The sequence below is a fragment of the Capricornis sumatraensis genome, chromosome 2 (genome assembly GCF_032405125.1).
Source record: "Capricornis sumatraensis isolate serow.1 chromosome 2, serow.2, whole genome shotgun sequence".
NCBI lineage: Eukaryota > Metazoa > Chordata > Mammalia > Artiodactyla > Bovidae > Capricornis > Capricornis sumatraensis.
Window position 1 is genome coordinate 137,347,199 of NC_091070.1, and position 18,368 is coordinate 137,365,566.

At 36.3% G+C, this 18,368-nt stretch overlaps 1 protein-coding gene across 1 annotated transcript in view; it reads right to left on the reverse strand.

The window, feature by feature from the left end:
- The window catches only part of NTNG1 (netrin G1), a 354,379-nt gene extending 336,850 nt beyond the window's left edge, over nucleotides 1-17,529 (reverse strand). Inside the window, exon 1 of the mRNA XM_068966041.1 lies at nucleotides 17,284-17,529. Coding sequence (XP_068822142.1) covers nucleotides 17,284-17,529 — 246 coding nt within the window. The remainder of the gene's footprint in view (nucleotides 1-17,283) is intronic.
- Between the last annotated feature and the right edge of the window lie 839 nt (nucleotides 17,530-18,368).

The following is an 18,368-nucleotide window of genomic DNA, read 5'->3' on the forward strand; positions in this document are numbered from 1 at the left end:
CATGACTGAGCATGCACACACACATGCATACACATATGAATCATTAGTATAATAAAGTTGGAATTTGAACTCTGGATACTAGGACTTTTCACATTAATCATAATTAATCATATATATATATAATTTTTATTCTATATCCCATCTATTTAATAAACTGGGAAGAATGCAATATTGATGCATTGATATTTATGGATAGACTGTTTAGAATAAAGATCTTTTTGGTGATCATACATAAATTCATGCCACTCTAAGGACGCCTATAGACAAGTTCATGGAGTTATAAAGATCTGTTCTGGAACACTGAAGACCAAATAAAATAAAACAGCATTCAAGAAGTTTTATAAATGTTTTTTACTGGAAATCAGTAGTAAAAACTGATAGTCCAGTGTGCCAATGAAACATTATATAGTCTCAAATCAGTATTTCAGAAAAAGGAAAACTAAGTATTTTGGGAAAAGAAGGAAAACTGAGGTTTGGCTAGAATTATAGAAGACCTTCTGAATATCAGAGCTATAGACATAGGCCAGGTTAAGTTGCTTGTATTTGAATTCTATGTTCATTTTGATCTTTCTGGTCAAAATTACTTGGTTAGACTTCAATAAATATTTATTGAATTGACTCTCTAGATGATCTGTTAAGTACCTAAGATTTGTGATCACTGATCTTACAAATAAATAAGTAATAAGAATTATAGTATCTTTGTATAGCACTTTATATAGCACTTTGTCTTTTATAAGTACCTTCACCTACATGATTGTGTTTAATGATTGATAGAGAGGAGGAGAATATGACAGGTATAAAAAAATGATGTTACAGTATCAGGTATTGGGAAACATAAGGACAGCTGAACAGAATTTAGATTAATTCATGGATGGCACAGTCATAACATTTATTACTGCTGAGATAGATCCATGAAAGGAAATCAGTTTAAAAGGAAAGCTAAAGACAAGGCTTTGCTTGTGTCCTGAAGCTGGAATGTCCTTCCATTCTTTCTTCTTCCATCTCGGAGCAGTTTACTCTTCCCTCAAAGCTCAGCTTAAAGGCCATCTCCTCTATGAAGCTATCATTGATCCCCCTGAATTTTCAATAAGCTGCTTCCCTCTGTGCTCCCATAGCTCTTTATATATTACTCTAGCATAGCATTTAGTTTCTTCTTCTTTGTAAACAGCTGTTTACTTTATAAGGCTGCTTGAAGGCAAAAGCTAGCCTATCATTGGTATCACCCATTAATGCCCTGCACAGGGCTCTGCAGAACAAGGAATTCCATTAACACTCAGAGTATTGAATTAACTGGGGGGAACACCACTATGTTAAAGAACTAAATACTCCCAACAAGATATCCCTGAGGGTCACCTTCTGCCAGATTCCACAAGAGGTCACTTTGATATCATAAATAAAGGCAAAGACAGTGGAAAGAAGAATTGAGGTGGCAGGAAAGATTATTAAGGGACAATAAAAACAAAGTAAAAGTGGAGAGAGCAGAGACGGAGGAAAGCAGACTGCTAGAAGGACTCTCATTCCACCACTATATATTAAGGGCCCATTGTGTATCAGGCACTAAACTAATTGCTTTGAATATAAGGGAGAACAGGGTTCCTTGTCTTCAAGGAGCTTCCAATATTAGTGTGGAGACAGACGAGTCACCAATAATTACAAAATGTGGTGCTAAATACTGGTAAGGATAACTACTTACTATAATGTGTTTGTAGCATGCCTAAGAAATATTGCTGCCAAATTGCCCTTAAAAATAGTTCCAATGAGGAAAAGGGGTTAGATATTAGATTTCTAGTCTTGTGATAACAGTTAGATTCTATCCTGGCTACTATAAATAATGCAATGATGAACAATGTTTGTCTTGTTGCTCAGGACTGTGATGGAGACACACTGGATGCTTTCGAGCAAGAGGATAAATGGGCAATACAGTAGTCAGGAAAGTTGATTTAGGACTTGGCATTTCAATTTCCCATATTGAAATTTCTCTCTTTTACTTCTCCTCCATGAGATTCAACACAGCGATCCCATTCCAATATTTTGTTAATAAAATGAGCTTTTATTTATTTTCTCACAGTTATTTACTTTAACATTTTTTGTTTTTGTAAGGAGTCACTATGTTGCTGTTAGGCACGTCTAGTGCAGTTGTTAAAACATTGATCCATTATAATCTCAGTGCAAATGCCATTGCATCCATGAATAATTATTTTAATACTGTGTTATTTAGAATACATTTCATTTACTTCAAAACCACAGTTGTGAAATTATTTTGATTTTAAATACCTGGCTTGGAGCCAGAGCCTCACAGTTAGTTATTAGATGCCATTAGTAACATGAGGAAAAGCCAGGCAATTCACAAGAAGGAAACTAAAGGGAAAATATTCAGAAGATCCCATCAAAGCAAGAAATGAGAATCAGAAGGACTTCAACTTTTTACCAATAGACATGATAATCACAATGATAAAGATGATTAATATTTACTGAGCACTGTGTTAAGTATTATCTTTATCTAACTGTTGCTCAGAACAAAGAAATGTAATAACTTGATTAAGTTGAAACTTGAACCTTGAATTTATTGAATACAAATAAAATATCCCTAATGGCACACACACTTTCCCAAGCACACAACTCCACTTAGGAATGTGTATGTGTGTGTGTGTGCGTGTGTGTGTGCATGTGCACACACACACACACACGTGCACGTGTTCAGTCATGTCTGATGCTTTGTGACCTCATGGACTGTAGCCTGCCAGGCTCCTAGGTCCATGGAATTTTCCAGGCAAGAATACTGGAGTAGGTTGCCATCTCCAAATCTAGGGGATCTTCCCAACCCAGGGATCAAACCCACGTGTCTTGGGTCCCCTGCATTGGCAGGCAGGTTCTTTACCAGCTGAGCCATGAGGGAAGCCCCTACTTCAGAATACCAGGATTCCAAATGTCCAGCACCCTTACACCTAAAACTAACATGATATGGGACATCAACTTACTTCAACAAAAATAAATCAATGCATTAACTAATTTTAAAAAATGCCCAGGACCCAAGGATCCTGGAAACTTCCTATCCAGAAAGGGCATTTGGCCTGTTCTTACTAGTATGAGGCTACTTTTTTAATCTTTACTGTTTTTCCTCCTAAAACAATCCCAAATTGCCCCAAACAAACAGGCAAATGAACAAAATACACTACCTACACTGTCAGCCTAAATGGAAACATCCTGGCTGTCGGTTTTAACTGGAAATGGACCCCTTCCCTTGCTGTCCAAATTTATTATAGTTACACATCACCCTCAGGTTTTCATCTAGGAAACAAGTCATTCTGGTGATGGATGAGGCAATATTTATATATCATTTTGCAAAGTAAGCAAAGAGACTTCCAGTTTAAAAGCACTATAAGGCTATTGTTATAGTCCAGTAATGAAGATAGTGATTTTGGAGAAAAAATTATATATAGCTAAATGGCAAAACCAATACAGTATTGTAAAGTAAAATAAATAAATAAATAAAGAGCAAAAAAATTTTTTTTATTGTAATTTTTGTATAAGTTATATAGATGAGAGTATATCTTTCAATCCAGGTGGAAGACGCCACTCTTAAAATTTGTTGCCCTAGGTATAAAAATCTAGTCAAAGAAGTTTGTTTATAGTTTGGCTCAATATTTATTTCTCTAAATTCTCTATTTATTCCTATCGATCCATAACTATGAGTATTTATTAATGATGCTCATACAATGTCCAAGTGATTTTCTATTAAGTAACTTCTAAAAGATGAGCGATTAAAGGTCAAACATAGAGTCTTATTAAAAATCCCAAGTTAATTACAGTTGTGATGATAATTAAATCAAACTATGAGTATCATGACATCTAAGGCAATAAAAGAAACATGATTTCTTAAACTTTTTTCAATACACAGTAAAAGGAAGCATATTAGTATACAAGACAAAACTTAGGGGAATCCTTATAATCTGTTGGTAGGACTAAAAAGGGTCCAACGGCTTTTTATGAAAATATCATACTCTATAAACCAACAGATTGGTTATTGGGTATGCTGCTGCTGCTGCTAAGTCGCTTCAGTCGTGTCCGACTCTGTGCGACCCCATAGACGGCACCCCACCAAGCTCCCCCGTCCCTGGGATTCTCCAGGCAAGAATACTGGAGTGGGTTGCCATTTCCTTCTCCAATGCATGAAAGTGAAAAGTCAAAGTGAAGTCGCTCAGTCGTGTCCGACTCTTAGTGACCCCATGGACTGCAGCCCACCAGCCTCCTCCATCCATGGGATTTTCCAGGCAAGAGTACTGGAGTGGGGTGCCATTGCCTTCTCCAGTTGTTGGGTATACATCTTGGGAAAAAGAAAATAAAACAAAAATCTTGCTCATATGCACCAAGATATGGGTACAAATATTTTTATTGCTCAGTGATCTATAATTACATAAAACTAAAAAAAAAGAAGAACTTCCTAAATTCCCTAAATAATGAAGACTGTATTTATACAATGGAATGTTTATTTTTAATATGAATGGACAAGATCATACAGATCAAATGGATAATTTATAAAAACCTCATTGAATAAAAAAGTAAGTAACAGGATAGATTTTTCAGGATGGTAATATTTAAAAAGCCTCAAATAAAAATTGCATATTGTTTATGAACACACAAGCTTGGTATAAAAATATTAAAATATGGACTCAAAGGAAATGTACCAAATTTACAACACTGGTTCCCTTTGGGAGAGGGAGGCAAAAAATGGATCAGGGCATGAAGACAAAGATGATTTCAACTTGGACAGTATTTTTTTAAAAATCATAAAAAAGACAATATGTACCATTGTTAATTTTAAGTGGTAGTTGTATCTGCATTTGTTATAGTGCTTACATACTTTAAAAACAAAAAATTCTTATGATATCTTCAAGATCAAGGACCTCCAAAGGTTCTATACATCCCAAAGACCATATATGTATTACAGCAATAACCTTTGATATGAATGTTATGATCAAATTAACATATCTAGCAGTTCATTTATTCATTCAATGAATATTTACTCAGCCCCACTATACACAGGTACAAGACAATGTTCTTGCCCTCTGGTGCTTGTACTGGGGAGGAAAAAATAGATATAAATAAAGGAGCAGCATATAACATAATAAATATAAGGTTGTTATAACTGATATTCAGTCAGAAGGTACCCAGTAAAGTGTAACCATCGACATCTCTTCTGACTGGTCAGTGTTGGAGGTGTCCCAGTTGTTAAATAGTTTGAACATCAACCCCATAATAAATTCAATGAAGAAAAACTAAGCGGGATCAGGGAAAATGAATAAGGGGTGTGGAAGAGAATGATTTTAGATGAGATGGTCAGACAAGCCCCTTTGAGAAAAATTTTTAAGCAGAGACCTAACAAAAGGTGGTAATGAGCTATGAGAAAATATTGAGAACTTAGGTCCAGACAAGGCAAGAATAAATTAAGTTTAACAAGGAACATCAAGAAAGTAGGCAGAGAGGACTGAGCAAGATGAAACTGATCAGAACAGAGATCAGAGAGGTATTCAGGGACCAGATTACATAGGATCTTTCAGGAAGCCACAGTGGTTTAGATTTAATTCTCAATCGGACACAAAAATATGAGAGGAAATTAAACAAGGAAAAGCTCTGACTCATTCAGATCCTTAAAATTTTATGTATACATGTCTATTTGCATAAAATATACTGTCTAATTATATATTTATATGATATTCATACAATATTTATATATACATAATATGTGCATGCATGCTCAGTTGCTTCAGTGGTGTCTCACTCTTTGTGACCCTTTGGACTGTAACCTGCCAGGCTCCTCCGTCCATGGGATTCTCCAGGCAAGAGTCCTGGAATGAGCTGCCATGCCCTCCTCCAGGGGATCTTCCAGGGATTGAACCTGTGCCTCCTGCATTTCCTGCACTGCAGGCAGATTCTTTATCCACTGAGCCACCTTGGAAGTCAATATAACAATATATATAATACAATTATATATACCATAGAAAACACTATATATTTTATATATTCATAATATTATAAAACATATACAATAATTACAAAACATATAAAATATATATTATAAAACATATGTGAATTTAATAATAGGAAAAAAGTGGGAAGCAAGGTGACCAATTAGTAGATACCGCAGAAGTGCAGCCTAGAGATATAGCTGATTAGAACTTGGTTGTTAGTAGTGGAGATGATGAAAAGTGGTCTGATTTGGGATATATTTGAAGCTTTAGCTAATAGAATCAATATATATGTGTTGTTAGAGACATTAAGGAGTTTAGGAGGATTCTTAGATTTTTCCATCTTGAGTAACTAGATAAATATAAGCTTCCATTTATAGATATGGGAAAGACCAGAAGCAGAATTGATTTGGGAAGAAGAAATCAAGAGTTCTATAATAAACATGTGAAATTTAAAAATGCCTACTAGACATCCAAGTGGAGACAGCATGGAGGCAGCTGGCTATATAACAGTTGTTATTGATAGTGTAAAAAAAAAAAACTCAAAAGTATCACGTTAACTACTTTCTCAACACTTCACCCACAAGAATACAATTTTGTTAACTAGCCAAAAGTTGCTAACTTATTATTCTGCTTTTTAGACGGTAAATACAATATGTAGTCTGCTGTCTATGATTTCTAACAGCTTATTTCCATTTATACGAACACATTAATGGAAAAGAAGCAGGAATGGAAACAAACACTGTTGATTGGTTCTCGTATCCCCGAATGAAGACACTCATTACATAATGTGTATTTCCAACATTCCATACACTCTGTTTACAGAATCCAATTTTCTGAGTTTATTTTAGATAAAAGGCTTTTTAAATTCAAAATCATAGTACTGTAGCTTACAGTCCCAGTTATAAATGTGATTTTAAAAAGGGTTTTGTGAGGATTTTATCTCACACACTACAAATAAAATTAGTGAGTAATTTATAGTATAGTTTAAAAGTAGGGCATGCACGTTAGATTGCCTGGGTTTATATCTGTTCATCTCAGGTGGTACTAGTGGTAAAGAATCCACTTGCCCATACAGGAGACATAAGGGACACAGGTTCAAGCCCTGGATCAGGATTCTTGCCTGAAGAATCCCCTGGACAGACGGACCTGGTGGGCTATGGTCTGTGAGGTTGCAGAGTCATACACAACTGAGCATCTGAGCACAGCAATACAATACATAATCTGTTCCCACTACTTAATTGGAAAAGTTTCTTAACATCCTGTCTTAATTACTTTACCCACTGAATAAGAATAATGATAAAACTGAGAATTACATGAACTAACAAAGTGTTTAGCGCACTGCATGACATCAGGAAAGTTCTTGATAAATAACATTATTTGTAAAAATATTCCACAAGTTAAATTTAACAAGCACGCATAAAGAACTACTATGTATTTACACTGTGCTGTGCGTGTGTGCTAAGTCACCTCAGCTGTGTCTGACTCTTTGCAAACCTATGGACTGTAGCCCACCAGAATCCTCTTTCCATGGGATTTTCCAGGCAAGAGCTATACTAGGCACTATTAAAGTGATCTAATTATGACTAAATAGAACATTATCCTGTCAAACTGTAGATGCATTGGTGACAGTGTTTCCTAACACTACATGTAAGATCAGTTTTCCTAAATTTTGAAATAAAAATCCACATGGCGTGGTCCAAGTATCATAATCAACCTCAGAGTGGTCATCAGCGGATTTTCTTTGTCATGCACAGAGCCTCTTCTGCAACTCGTACTGACCACATACACTGGATTCTACTCTCCCTTGAGAAAGTTGCTTAGAAGCATATTCGACTTCATTTTATCACTTCCAAGAAGGAAAGAACAACAGGAAACACACAAAAAGTTATACGGAATGGTAAAAAAAATCATTGTTCAGACATGCCCTGATGATAGTGTCAGCTGCTGGACTTCTCAACGGACATCAACCCTCTGGACCAGAAGGGCTATTTCTTTGCGCTAAAACAGCATCCAGCTCAATTCTTCATTCAATATTTTAGAAGTCAGTTCCAAAGTAGGTCAAAGAATGAAAACCAACTCTGGTTTCTTCCTCAGTTCACGTCTTTAATTTTCATGGAACTGATACTATGAGAATCTATTCCCAGAAAGATGAGAAGAAACTTACAACCTGCCAATCTCAGTATAAATTCTTTTCCATTATGATGTGTGTGAAACAACTTTCATCCTTTTCCCCTTTTGTAAGAAAAGAAATTCGGAAATCAAGAAATGGTACATGAAAAGCTAGTCTGAGAAAGGAAAAAGAAAAAAAAAGTGTGCCCATTGGTCTGGGGAACTAAAACCAAAGCATATTTCACACCAGCCATCTTTATACAAGGAATTGTTTAACTATGCAACTGTCTCCAAAAGCACTGATTCTAACTGAACAGGAACACTTTACTGTGAGTGAATGACAACTTCTCAAAGTTTTAACATTAGAAACAAAAGACTCAAGTGGGCACTCAGATGAATATTTCCTCGCTGTGAGATGACGGCCTCCTGATATCAAAACCCAGGGCAAGATTACATAAAATTTCCACAAATAAAGGGTATGGAAAAGTCTCTGAAACAAGACCTATTTTTCTGGCAGAAAGGATATTCACTTCTGAACTCGATCAACTAATAAATGGGTGGTATCTGTTTAAAAGGCCCAAATATATATCTTTTAATGGTTGACTTCGATAGAAAAGTTAGAAAAGGGGCAAAAAGTACAAAGGAGTAAAACTATAACAGTCAGGAACAAGAAAATTTAAATGGCCAAGACATGTATTAAAGAAATCAATCTGTTCAATAAGCAAATAAATACATTTAAAAAAAATAAAATGTCATTTTCACCTTCCAACATGTTTGTATATCAGTGCCAAATTTTTAAAACTATTATCACAGCAGAAAAGGTGCCTGTAATAAGGATAATTTCATCAGTATCCTTTTTGGTAAACTACATAATTTATCTGCTAAGACTCTATATTAGAACAAAATTTAAGACTAGAGGCCCAGTACTGATGAGGGCCTAGTGACTTAAGACATTTCATAAAATGCTAGAGGAAATAAAAATTAACTATCATTCTGGAAAACTGACAGAAGTTAAAACTGATAGAAGTTAAAATTGACACCAGTTAATAGCCTTAAAACATAAAAAATAAACAAACAGAAGACTGATTAAAGAAATATCCAGGTATTCATATGGTAGAATACTATATACAGTATATCTTAGAAATATAATGTTAAATTTTGAAAAAGGAAGCTATACAATAATGTGTATCCAATTGTTCCATTTATGTAAGGTTCAGAAACAATACTATTTGTTATTTGCAGGTAACCATCAATATGTAATCTTCAATTATTATTAAAGAAGAAAAAGGAACATAAAGGAAGATAAAATATCAGAGGGTATAGCACACATACAAGAATCAGGATCATTTCCCAAAGGTTTTGTTTTGGTTGTGTGGATGAGGATAATGTTTACTGCATTGCAATATAAAATGCATTTCTCACTGTGGATCAATGTAAAGCCAAGTTTTAAAGCCACAAGTACAGTTTACAAGGTGTAACTTGCTCATCTTCAGCTTATTGTTCCCAAACAGGTCTCCTGACTTTTGCTCTCTCCCATGTGGCAGAAACTCTCTTCTTTATACCTCTAGAAGCTCTCATGTCCAGAGAAAAGAGAGCAAGGCCCAGAGAGAGGGGCCTGCCTGAGTCTCACATCTAGATATAAGTCTAACACCTTTTTCCCCTGATGGTAAAGAATTTGCCTGCAATTCAGGAGATATAGGTTCAATCCCTTAGTCAGGAAGATCCTGTGGAGAAGAGAATGGCAATCCACTCAAGTCTTCTTGCCTGGAGAAGTCCATGGACAGAGGGGCCTGGCCGGCTACAGTCCATGGGGTCACAAAGAGTCAGACACAACTGAGCAACTAACACACACACATCTTTCCCCAAGATTCACTAGAGAATGCTCTGTGCTTTCCATTCAGTAGGATTCCACTTGAGAACAAAAGAATACAGCCCAACCCTTTAGCCTCAACTAAATACAAAACAATAAACTCACCATCAAAAAACGTGCATTTACTATGGGAGAAGAAGAGTAGATTTAATAAAGAAAACTATACTGATATATGTTCATCAAAGCATTAGAACCACAAAAAAAAAAAGAAAGAAATGAAAATAACATCAAGTCATCAAGGTACGAGGATGATTAAATATTATATATTTATAATAGGATATTTATAACTATCAAATAATATTCTCTAATAACATATAAATGATATAAGTAAATAATAAAGCTATATTAGCAAATAAAAAAGATGAAAAATTATATGTGACATGATTCCATGATTCCAACTTTTGTAAAATAAAATGTATATTTAGGGAGGAAGACATAAGAAAAATGACAAAACGATTTCAATGTTGAGTGTAAGGTTTTTCATCTTTTCCAAATTTTTTATTTGGAAAAACATTTTTTTAATATTTTTAATATAAACAGAAAAAATTCTTCATACATACTTTCAGTGTTGAAACTCAAAGTAGATTTTTCTCTCTCATCTCTCTTTTGAGATCATTATAAGCTGCCCAAATGCAGTAGCTAAATTTTTTGTCCCTTAATTTACTGGGGAAAAAAAATATTCATGATAAAAATCCTCACAAAACAGAAAACGTTCCAGAAAATTAAATACTATATTCGATCAATTGATTGATTAGTTAAAAACATGTTATTTTGTATTTGTTACCTAGATATATGGTAAATGCTATGAGGCAGAAAAGCAGTCTCTATTGAGCTCCTACTCTAGTCTGCATCAAGAGAGTATGGGAGACTGTCTGATGTATTATTTCACTTAAAGGATAGCAGTGGTCCAGATCAAGAGTCAGGATACAGTAAATGCAGGAAACATATGTGTATGTGGGTATATAAATCAATAAGACGAATGAATTGCTAAATGTTACAGAATAGTAGAGTAGATAGATGGGCATATATTTTAATTGCATAGTTAAAAGGTCAAGAGAATGACTTGAGCTGATGTTGAAAGTGAAAGTTGCTCAGTTGTGTCCAACTCTCTGGGACCCCATAGACTATACAGTCCACGGAATCCTCCAGGCCAGAATACTGGAGTGGGTAGGCTTTCCTTTCTCCAAGGGATCTTCCCAACCCGAGGATCAAACCCAGGTCTCCCTCATTGCAGACGGATTCTTTATCAACTGAATTATCAAATTGGCAGTAAGTATACAGAGAAACCCAACTTGATATAGACCTTGAAGAATGGGTGGAATAGGGATAAGAGACTACTCCAAGCAAAAGGAATGTCATCTGTTTGTCCTGGTAGAAAAACACAGGGACTTCTTGTGTGATGACACTAGTCACTAACGTCAGAGGATCAAGATGCCAGCCTAAGACCCAGGCACAGTTCCAGAGCTAAGCAGAACAAGCCCCACCACCAAAAGTCTACAGAATAGGCCTGAGAGACCTCAAAACAATCCAGACAGACTATGGGGGTTTTTAAGGACACTTGTTCAACACTTTTAAAGTGGTATTTCTCTAGAGCAGAAATCTTGGGGGAACTGAAGGAGGTAATTCAAAGTTGTCTACTACAAGGCAGTAATTATACTGAAGTCTCATGTTTCACCTTTAAAATCTTGTATATGTGCATTCAGTTAAATGCCCCTCTTCATCTCTGTGTACAACTGGAGCACCAGATATATGAAATACACACACACACAGAGGTCTAACTTATTAGTCCTATGAATTTTTGCTCTTCTTCCACTCTGACACATATAAGGTGTCAATCTACCATTAATCAGGCCACTAGGCTGTGATTTAACTGCTGTGCCTTCATCTGCTGTGGCCCACTCCAGTGTTCATGCCTGGAGAATCCCAGGGATGGGGGAGCCTGGTGGGCTGCCGTCTATGGGGTCGCACAGAGTCGGACATGACTGAAGCGACTTAGCAGCAGCAGCAGCATCTGCAGGACCCAGAGTTTTTTTCCTATCTTCTTCAGACACAGTTTAATATCACGGACTCGGCTACCAGAAGTATTTTCCAAGTGGCCCTTTAATATGCAACAAAATAATCTACATTTAAACTCTGAGTGCTGGTCTTACTTCTGTGCCTCTGTCCCCAGATTCTGGCTACATGCCCCTATATATTAATGTTGCTGAGGACTCTTTGTTTTTGTTTGCTTCCTTTCGAGGGAAGGACCGTATGTTATTCGATTTTGATTCTCACCACCAGCACTACCACCAGGTTCTGCATGTGCTATACGCTCTGTTCACTTCATTCCACATACAATAGTCTGGAGTCGTATCTGTGCATTAGTCCAGCAGAAGCAAGGGCTCTTGAGCACCCAGAGAACACTGTCTGGGAACAACAAATGACATGAGGCAGGTTTTAAGTTTAGCTAGCCCCACATAATCTTTATCAGCTCCCTCTCAAGGCCTGCCACATAAACCATGCATGCTCTGCCAGTGCAGCCTCAACCCAAATCCAGTGTCCCTTCCAATGAGACTGCCAGTCCTAAATCGCTTGGAAATGCCATTGGGTCCTGATGAAAAGTAACTGGAAACAAGGTTGTAAACACTCAGATTTAAAAACCACGCAGAGTACTTTAGACTTGATACATAAGTAATAGGGAGCTACTGCTGGCTCCTTAAGGAATACTTGATATAGCGCTATATCAGAAGACCGCTCTCCGTGGAACTTAATTCACTGCAAACATAAATTAAGTTTTTCTTAGAAATAAGTCTAAATAATGAACTAAACAATGAAGTGTTAATAATGAAGGAACTGAAGATTTTTAAAAATTTCATTCTGGCATAAACATAATTCAGGGATAAATCAATTCAAATGAAAGATATCACTGTTATTAAAACTTCATTCATTTATTATGTTTCATGTGAACAGAGTGAATTTTTAAGATTATTTGATTATTATATAAGTCAATGTCATTTCCAGTTTTTGGAAAATTGGTATTAATACCTTGTCATTAAAAACATAACAAAATTTATCAAATTAATTTCTCAAAGGCCACCTGATAGCCACCAGATGGCAACCTGAGCTGATGTCAAGTCAGAAATGTAAGTTATGGGTAGCCCTGAGACTATGCATCCATCACCATTCACTCATCCTGCTGGGTTCCTTTAAAATAATAAAACAGGAAGGCTTTTGTACTACTTTTTAAATTCCATTTGAACATAATGAAATATGCTCTATCCACAATGCTTACAGCAATTAAAATTTTTTTTCTTAATAGGATTCCATTTGGAAATAGAGCAATATGGAATTATCATTAATAGACTAGCTTTGGTGCCTGAATAAATGCTATCAAGAGCACAGGCACACATTAGTAAATTTCCTAAAGAAAATCCATTTTCATTTCAAATTCTGACATTTTATTTAGAAAAATTATACCGTTCCTTTTAATTATTTCAGTAAACATAATGAGGGTATTGCTAACTACACCTCAGAGTACTTTATTTTCTCCATTTTTTAGTAATATGAGTCTACATGTAATTAAAGGCGTGCTGCATTAATGATGCCGAAGGTCTCCAAGGGAAGCATTTAATGTCCACCTCATAATATTATGCCAAAATCACATGCGCAGAAGACATTTTAATAATCTTTGTTTCCTAATTTAGTTTTGATTGGCTCTGAAATCCATAGCTGCACTCAAGGGCTCACATTTCTACCGTCATCAGCACTTCTGTGTCATAAATTGTACAAACGCCTATGACTTCTTCCATCTGTAGGCTTCTTCTGAAAGCTTGTGTTTAACTTATCCAGAAAATTAGCCACAGGCTGGAGATAACTGCAGATAATTTTGCCATTTTTAAGCTACTGGGGTGTTGCATGAAGATATGACAACTAAGTTTGTCTAAACGCAAAGGACAAGTTATAGCTTTATGTTGGCACTTCAGCTTTACACCCAGGTTCAGATCATCATATTTGCTCTTTATGCAAACAGACAAACTGTAGTCACTCGATGATCTGTATTTTCCGACAAAGCTGTGCTACCTGAAGCTTTTATGCAGCTGAAGGAAGGACACAATATATACTAATGTTTCCGCAGCCTAAAAAAATTTTTTTAAATGCTTAACTCTCTTCTGCCCTTCATATTCTTCCCCCTTAACAAAAACAGATTTTTTTTTAGCCATCAACAACTTATAAGGAATATATCAAACTAAATTAAAAAGAAAATGTATGGCCTCTATATACAAAATTCATGCATATACATGTATATGTGTATATCTATTTCTATTCCCCTATTCTACTATCATAAAACAGAAATGGCAAAATCTCCCCAAAAAACTAACATTTAAAATGCTAGTACTATTACTATACAAAAACTTAAAATTACTGGTTTTAAGAGGTATTATGCGGGTTACCTAGGTTAATAAGCAGAGATCTAAATGGAATCATGTGGTCCATTTTCCCTAAAATCTCACTCTAAAGTAAATGCAGCATTCACGGATGGTCACTGGCCATAATGATGGAGGTGATGCATAAGGCGGCAGTACAGACTCTCAGTGCACTGCCAATGAAATTCAACTTTATATAAGATAAATTGGCTATGGGAATTATAGGGTATTTCTCTGACCAAATGTCCCCTTGGTGCTCAGAATTGCTAGTCACAGCTAATAAGGGTGTCACTAGCTGAGTAAGTGATTACTGAAACCAATCTGCAGCAAACATTTACATATCAGGGCTAAGCAGTGATTGTGCTTATATGGCAGCTTCCCTGATGTAATAGGCCATAACGACTCTGAGGGAGCAGGTATGTATGCATGTGTCAAGGAGGGGAGAACGTGAAAGTCATGACACAAATGACTTTATGGATTCCCATTAGACCTCGGGCTAAGGAGCACCCAAACAGGTCTGATATGGCAGCATCCTGAAGCAGCTTTACAGCCTTGTGTCAGGAACCCTTATACTAAAGAATGTTATGGAAAATACAAAACTGGAGGGAGGATGTGTTGCTATATTAGGTTACTATCTTTGACTTAGTATGTAATATGCATACAAGCAGTCCCAAACTTTGTATTTAAAGGGTAGATTATTAAATCTGTTATGCCAATCAAATGTACATTTAAGGAGCCCAAATTATGCATTATAGGTAACATCTCACAAACTTCATACTCTCTCTTGAAAAACAATTCTGTTTAATGACAAGCTTAAACCCACCAAGGCTTCTGAATATCTGCATCATAGTAACATGCAGTATTTTAAAACACTGCCCTATGGAGTTTCATATAAACATGTAAAGTATATATATTACTGCACTTGAGAAAGCTGCGGAATATAATTTTCATTTTTTCTCTTTTGGTCTCTAACATCACTTAGCCACTGAACTGCTAGGAATTGGCTTAAGAACCTTAGACTATGTAACTGCAAAAAGCAGGCATGAGAAGTTCTATAATGTGCCCTTTCCCACTCAAGATGGGAGAGAGAGGTATGCTGAAGACACCAGGTAAACCCTTCAACATGATGGACAGGAGCAGTGCTGAGCAAGCATTCTCTTGCCAGAGGCTGACATCAGGGAAGCTACACATTCAAATCACATGTTGAGCACATCATACAGAACCTGTGCAAGTACAAACAGCACTCTGAAAAAGGATCTCTGCTATTTTACTTAGATCTGTAAATTATTAAACAATTCCAGAAGAGGCATATTGCTAGCAGTGCATGTAAGCCAATACATAGAGTGTCTTAACATTAAGACTTGGCCCAGAACTATCTTCTGCTAAGGACTGGAAGATTGCACCACCTGTCACCTGAACAGCCATTTCACCCCTACATTTGCAGTAAGATCTTAAATTTGACCTTTTATGAGAGATTATTAGAAACCTTATATAAAGCCAACAAATGCCTCTGCTCTCTTTTACAGATTTATTACAGTTTTCCTAATGTGTTTGAATAAACTCCTCTTCTGCAAGTCTCTGGTTTCTAAAAGGCAACTTTTTTGCAAAGCACATACCTGCTTCCCAGAGACGGTCCTCTCTTTGAAATATTTAGTCTTTCAGAGCACTTTAGTCAGAGTGACACCTAATAGCCAAGCTCTTTTTCTCACTCTCCACAAAATCAGGTTTAGACTATAATTCAAACCAGTCCCCAAAGGCACTCCTGAAAAATGGCAAGTCCTTAGCTTTTAGGCGAAAAGACTCTTTAGTGCTCAAAATTGTTTTCTGTTACAAAACGTTTTCTGCAGTGCTAGGTCTAAGATGATCTTATGCTAATTTAACTCACTAGGGACTGTGAACAGATGCTACTTTGATTAATAGTTTCACTATCCTGAAAATGCCAGGCCAGGTTCAAGATAATAAAGTCAGGTATGGATACTATTAAAATCTGCCATACCATTACATCTGTTATTTAGAGAAAAATGAGATCCCAGTTCATGTATCAAATAAACCCTATGTATAATAATAATAAAACAACATACACCAAATGAACACACTGTTTGAATTCTTTAACACACTGATTTACATCATTTTAATCATCAAAGTCTTTACTTACACCTTATGGGCATATTTTCAGCAATGTCTCTAGTAAAAAATTCAACATGTCACATAGCATTTACGTTACCACCCAGAAAAAGCCTTTTCTATTCTATGAAAACAATGAATTATCTAGCTTTGCTTATCAAAAGGAGAGTATTTGAATCTGCATGCTCCATGTCATTACCTTTTTAGGAAACATTTTCAATATTCCAGCCTTTTCTCTGGAAAACCCTTACAAACAAGAGGCTGAATAAGTTGACAAGACTCTTCCAGAAAAGCTTCTCATGAGGCTTTGGCTCCTGTCTCCTAACCAAGAATTTCCAAACCACAGCAGTTTCCCGATGAGGAAAACCATGACATCTACTCAAGCCTTGAGCTGTAGAACACAGGATTAGCCTTCATTTAAAGATGCATGTGAAGAAACCTTTATGTTTTTAAAGTTGGCTTACCAATGGATTTTATCCTTTACCTATCACATGTGGTCTAATCATATTCCCAATCTCCAATCTGAAATTTAAACTTCAACTGGACTTTTTGCTTTACAATTTATATTCAGTGCATTTGTCTCAGTGAAACCTTTGGTTCACAGGAAGTGTGTCAATCACACTGTGCAAACTGTAATTCCAGGTGGTGCAGGCCTCCACTGAGAATGCAACTAGCCTGTTAGCACAAATCTGCCACCTGCAGATTCAGCTCATTGCCTGAGTTGAGTCTTATCACTCATCACATTTGTATGCACATACAACATGCCCGCACTTAACATGAAATATGCAATTCAAAAAGGGTGTCTCACCATTGCACAGAATGTCTCAGGAGGGTCTCCACAGGTAATGTCTGGAGGATCCAGTTTCACTTTCAGATATTTTGTCATGTCTGTGGATTCCGGCTGACAGGCCATGTAATCCCAAACTTTCCCTTCTTCTGTATAAATCTGAGTCTTACACACATCATAATGTCCCCACACTAAAGGGTAGGGCTGCATCACTGAAGACACTGTAACCCAAAGGGCATGAATTGACAGGAATCTTGACAAATACATCTCTAAATTCTTGGCAATCTTCGTGGTAACTAAAGCAGCTTATCTATGTCTATACGTAGGTAGGTTTGTATATTAAAAAAGAAAAAAGAAAAAGAAGATGAGACTTCAATGTAGATTCCAAAATTAAAAGTGAAGGGTTCATATATTGCACATGTTCAGGTATATTGAGGACTTCGGTGGAAGCCTAGCATACTTGTGCACTAGGCATTAGCAACAACTTGCAGCTTTTTCATTGTCCTAGAACGTATCTACTAGCCTTGGGTCTAGTTTGGTATTTTTTTTTTTATAAAAGATGTCCAGTAGCAGATAAGGATTTATCAAAATGATGGCTCTCCTATTGTACATCCAATAACCCTGGGTGCTTGATGCTCACAGTTCACAAGGGATGCTCAGGCGCACTGAGGTATCAGTAGCTAAAGCAAAAGGACGAGTGTCTATCGCTCGGCGTCTGCTTCCCATCAATCATTCTTTTCTTCTGGCACCAACACCCTTTTAGAAACAATAAGAATAAGAGTTATTGTCCCACAATCAATGCATTACAAAAATATATGATATGTTGACATTTGGGAGGTTAGATGCAATATAAAGCAAATTGGTGTAATATGGATAACCTTTACTCAGCTGCTTTGCTAGAATGAGCAAACCACAGAAATCATTCACATTAGGAAGAATTTTGATATGAAGGATTTAACTCTTCCATAACAAACACAGATGTTTGTGTTCCAGGTGACTTACAGGTTTTCACTTCAAAAATTATATTCCCATCTTGACAAAACTGAAAGCAAGCAGCTAGATTTAAACATTTCTTCATATATTGTAGTGCTGGAAAATCTTCCAGG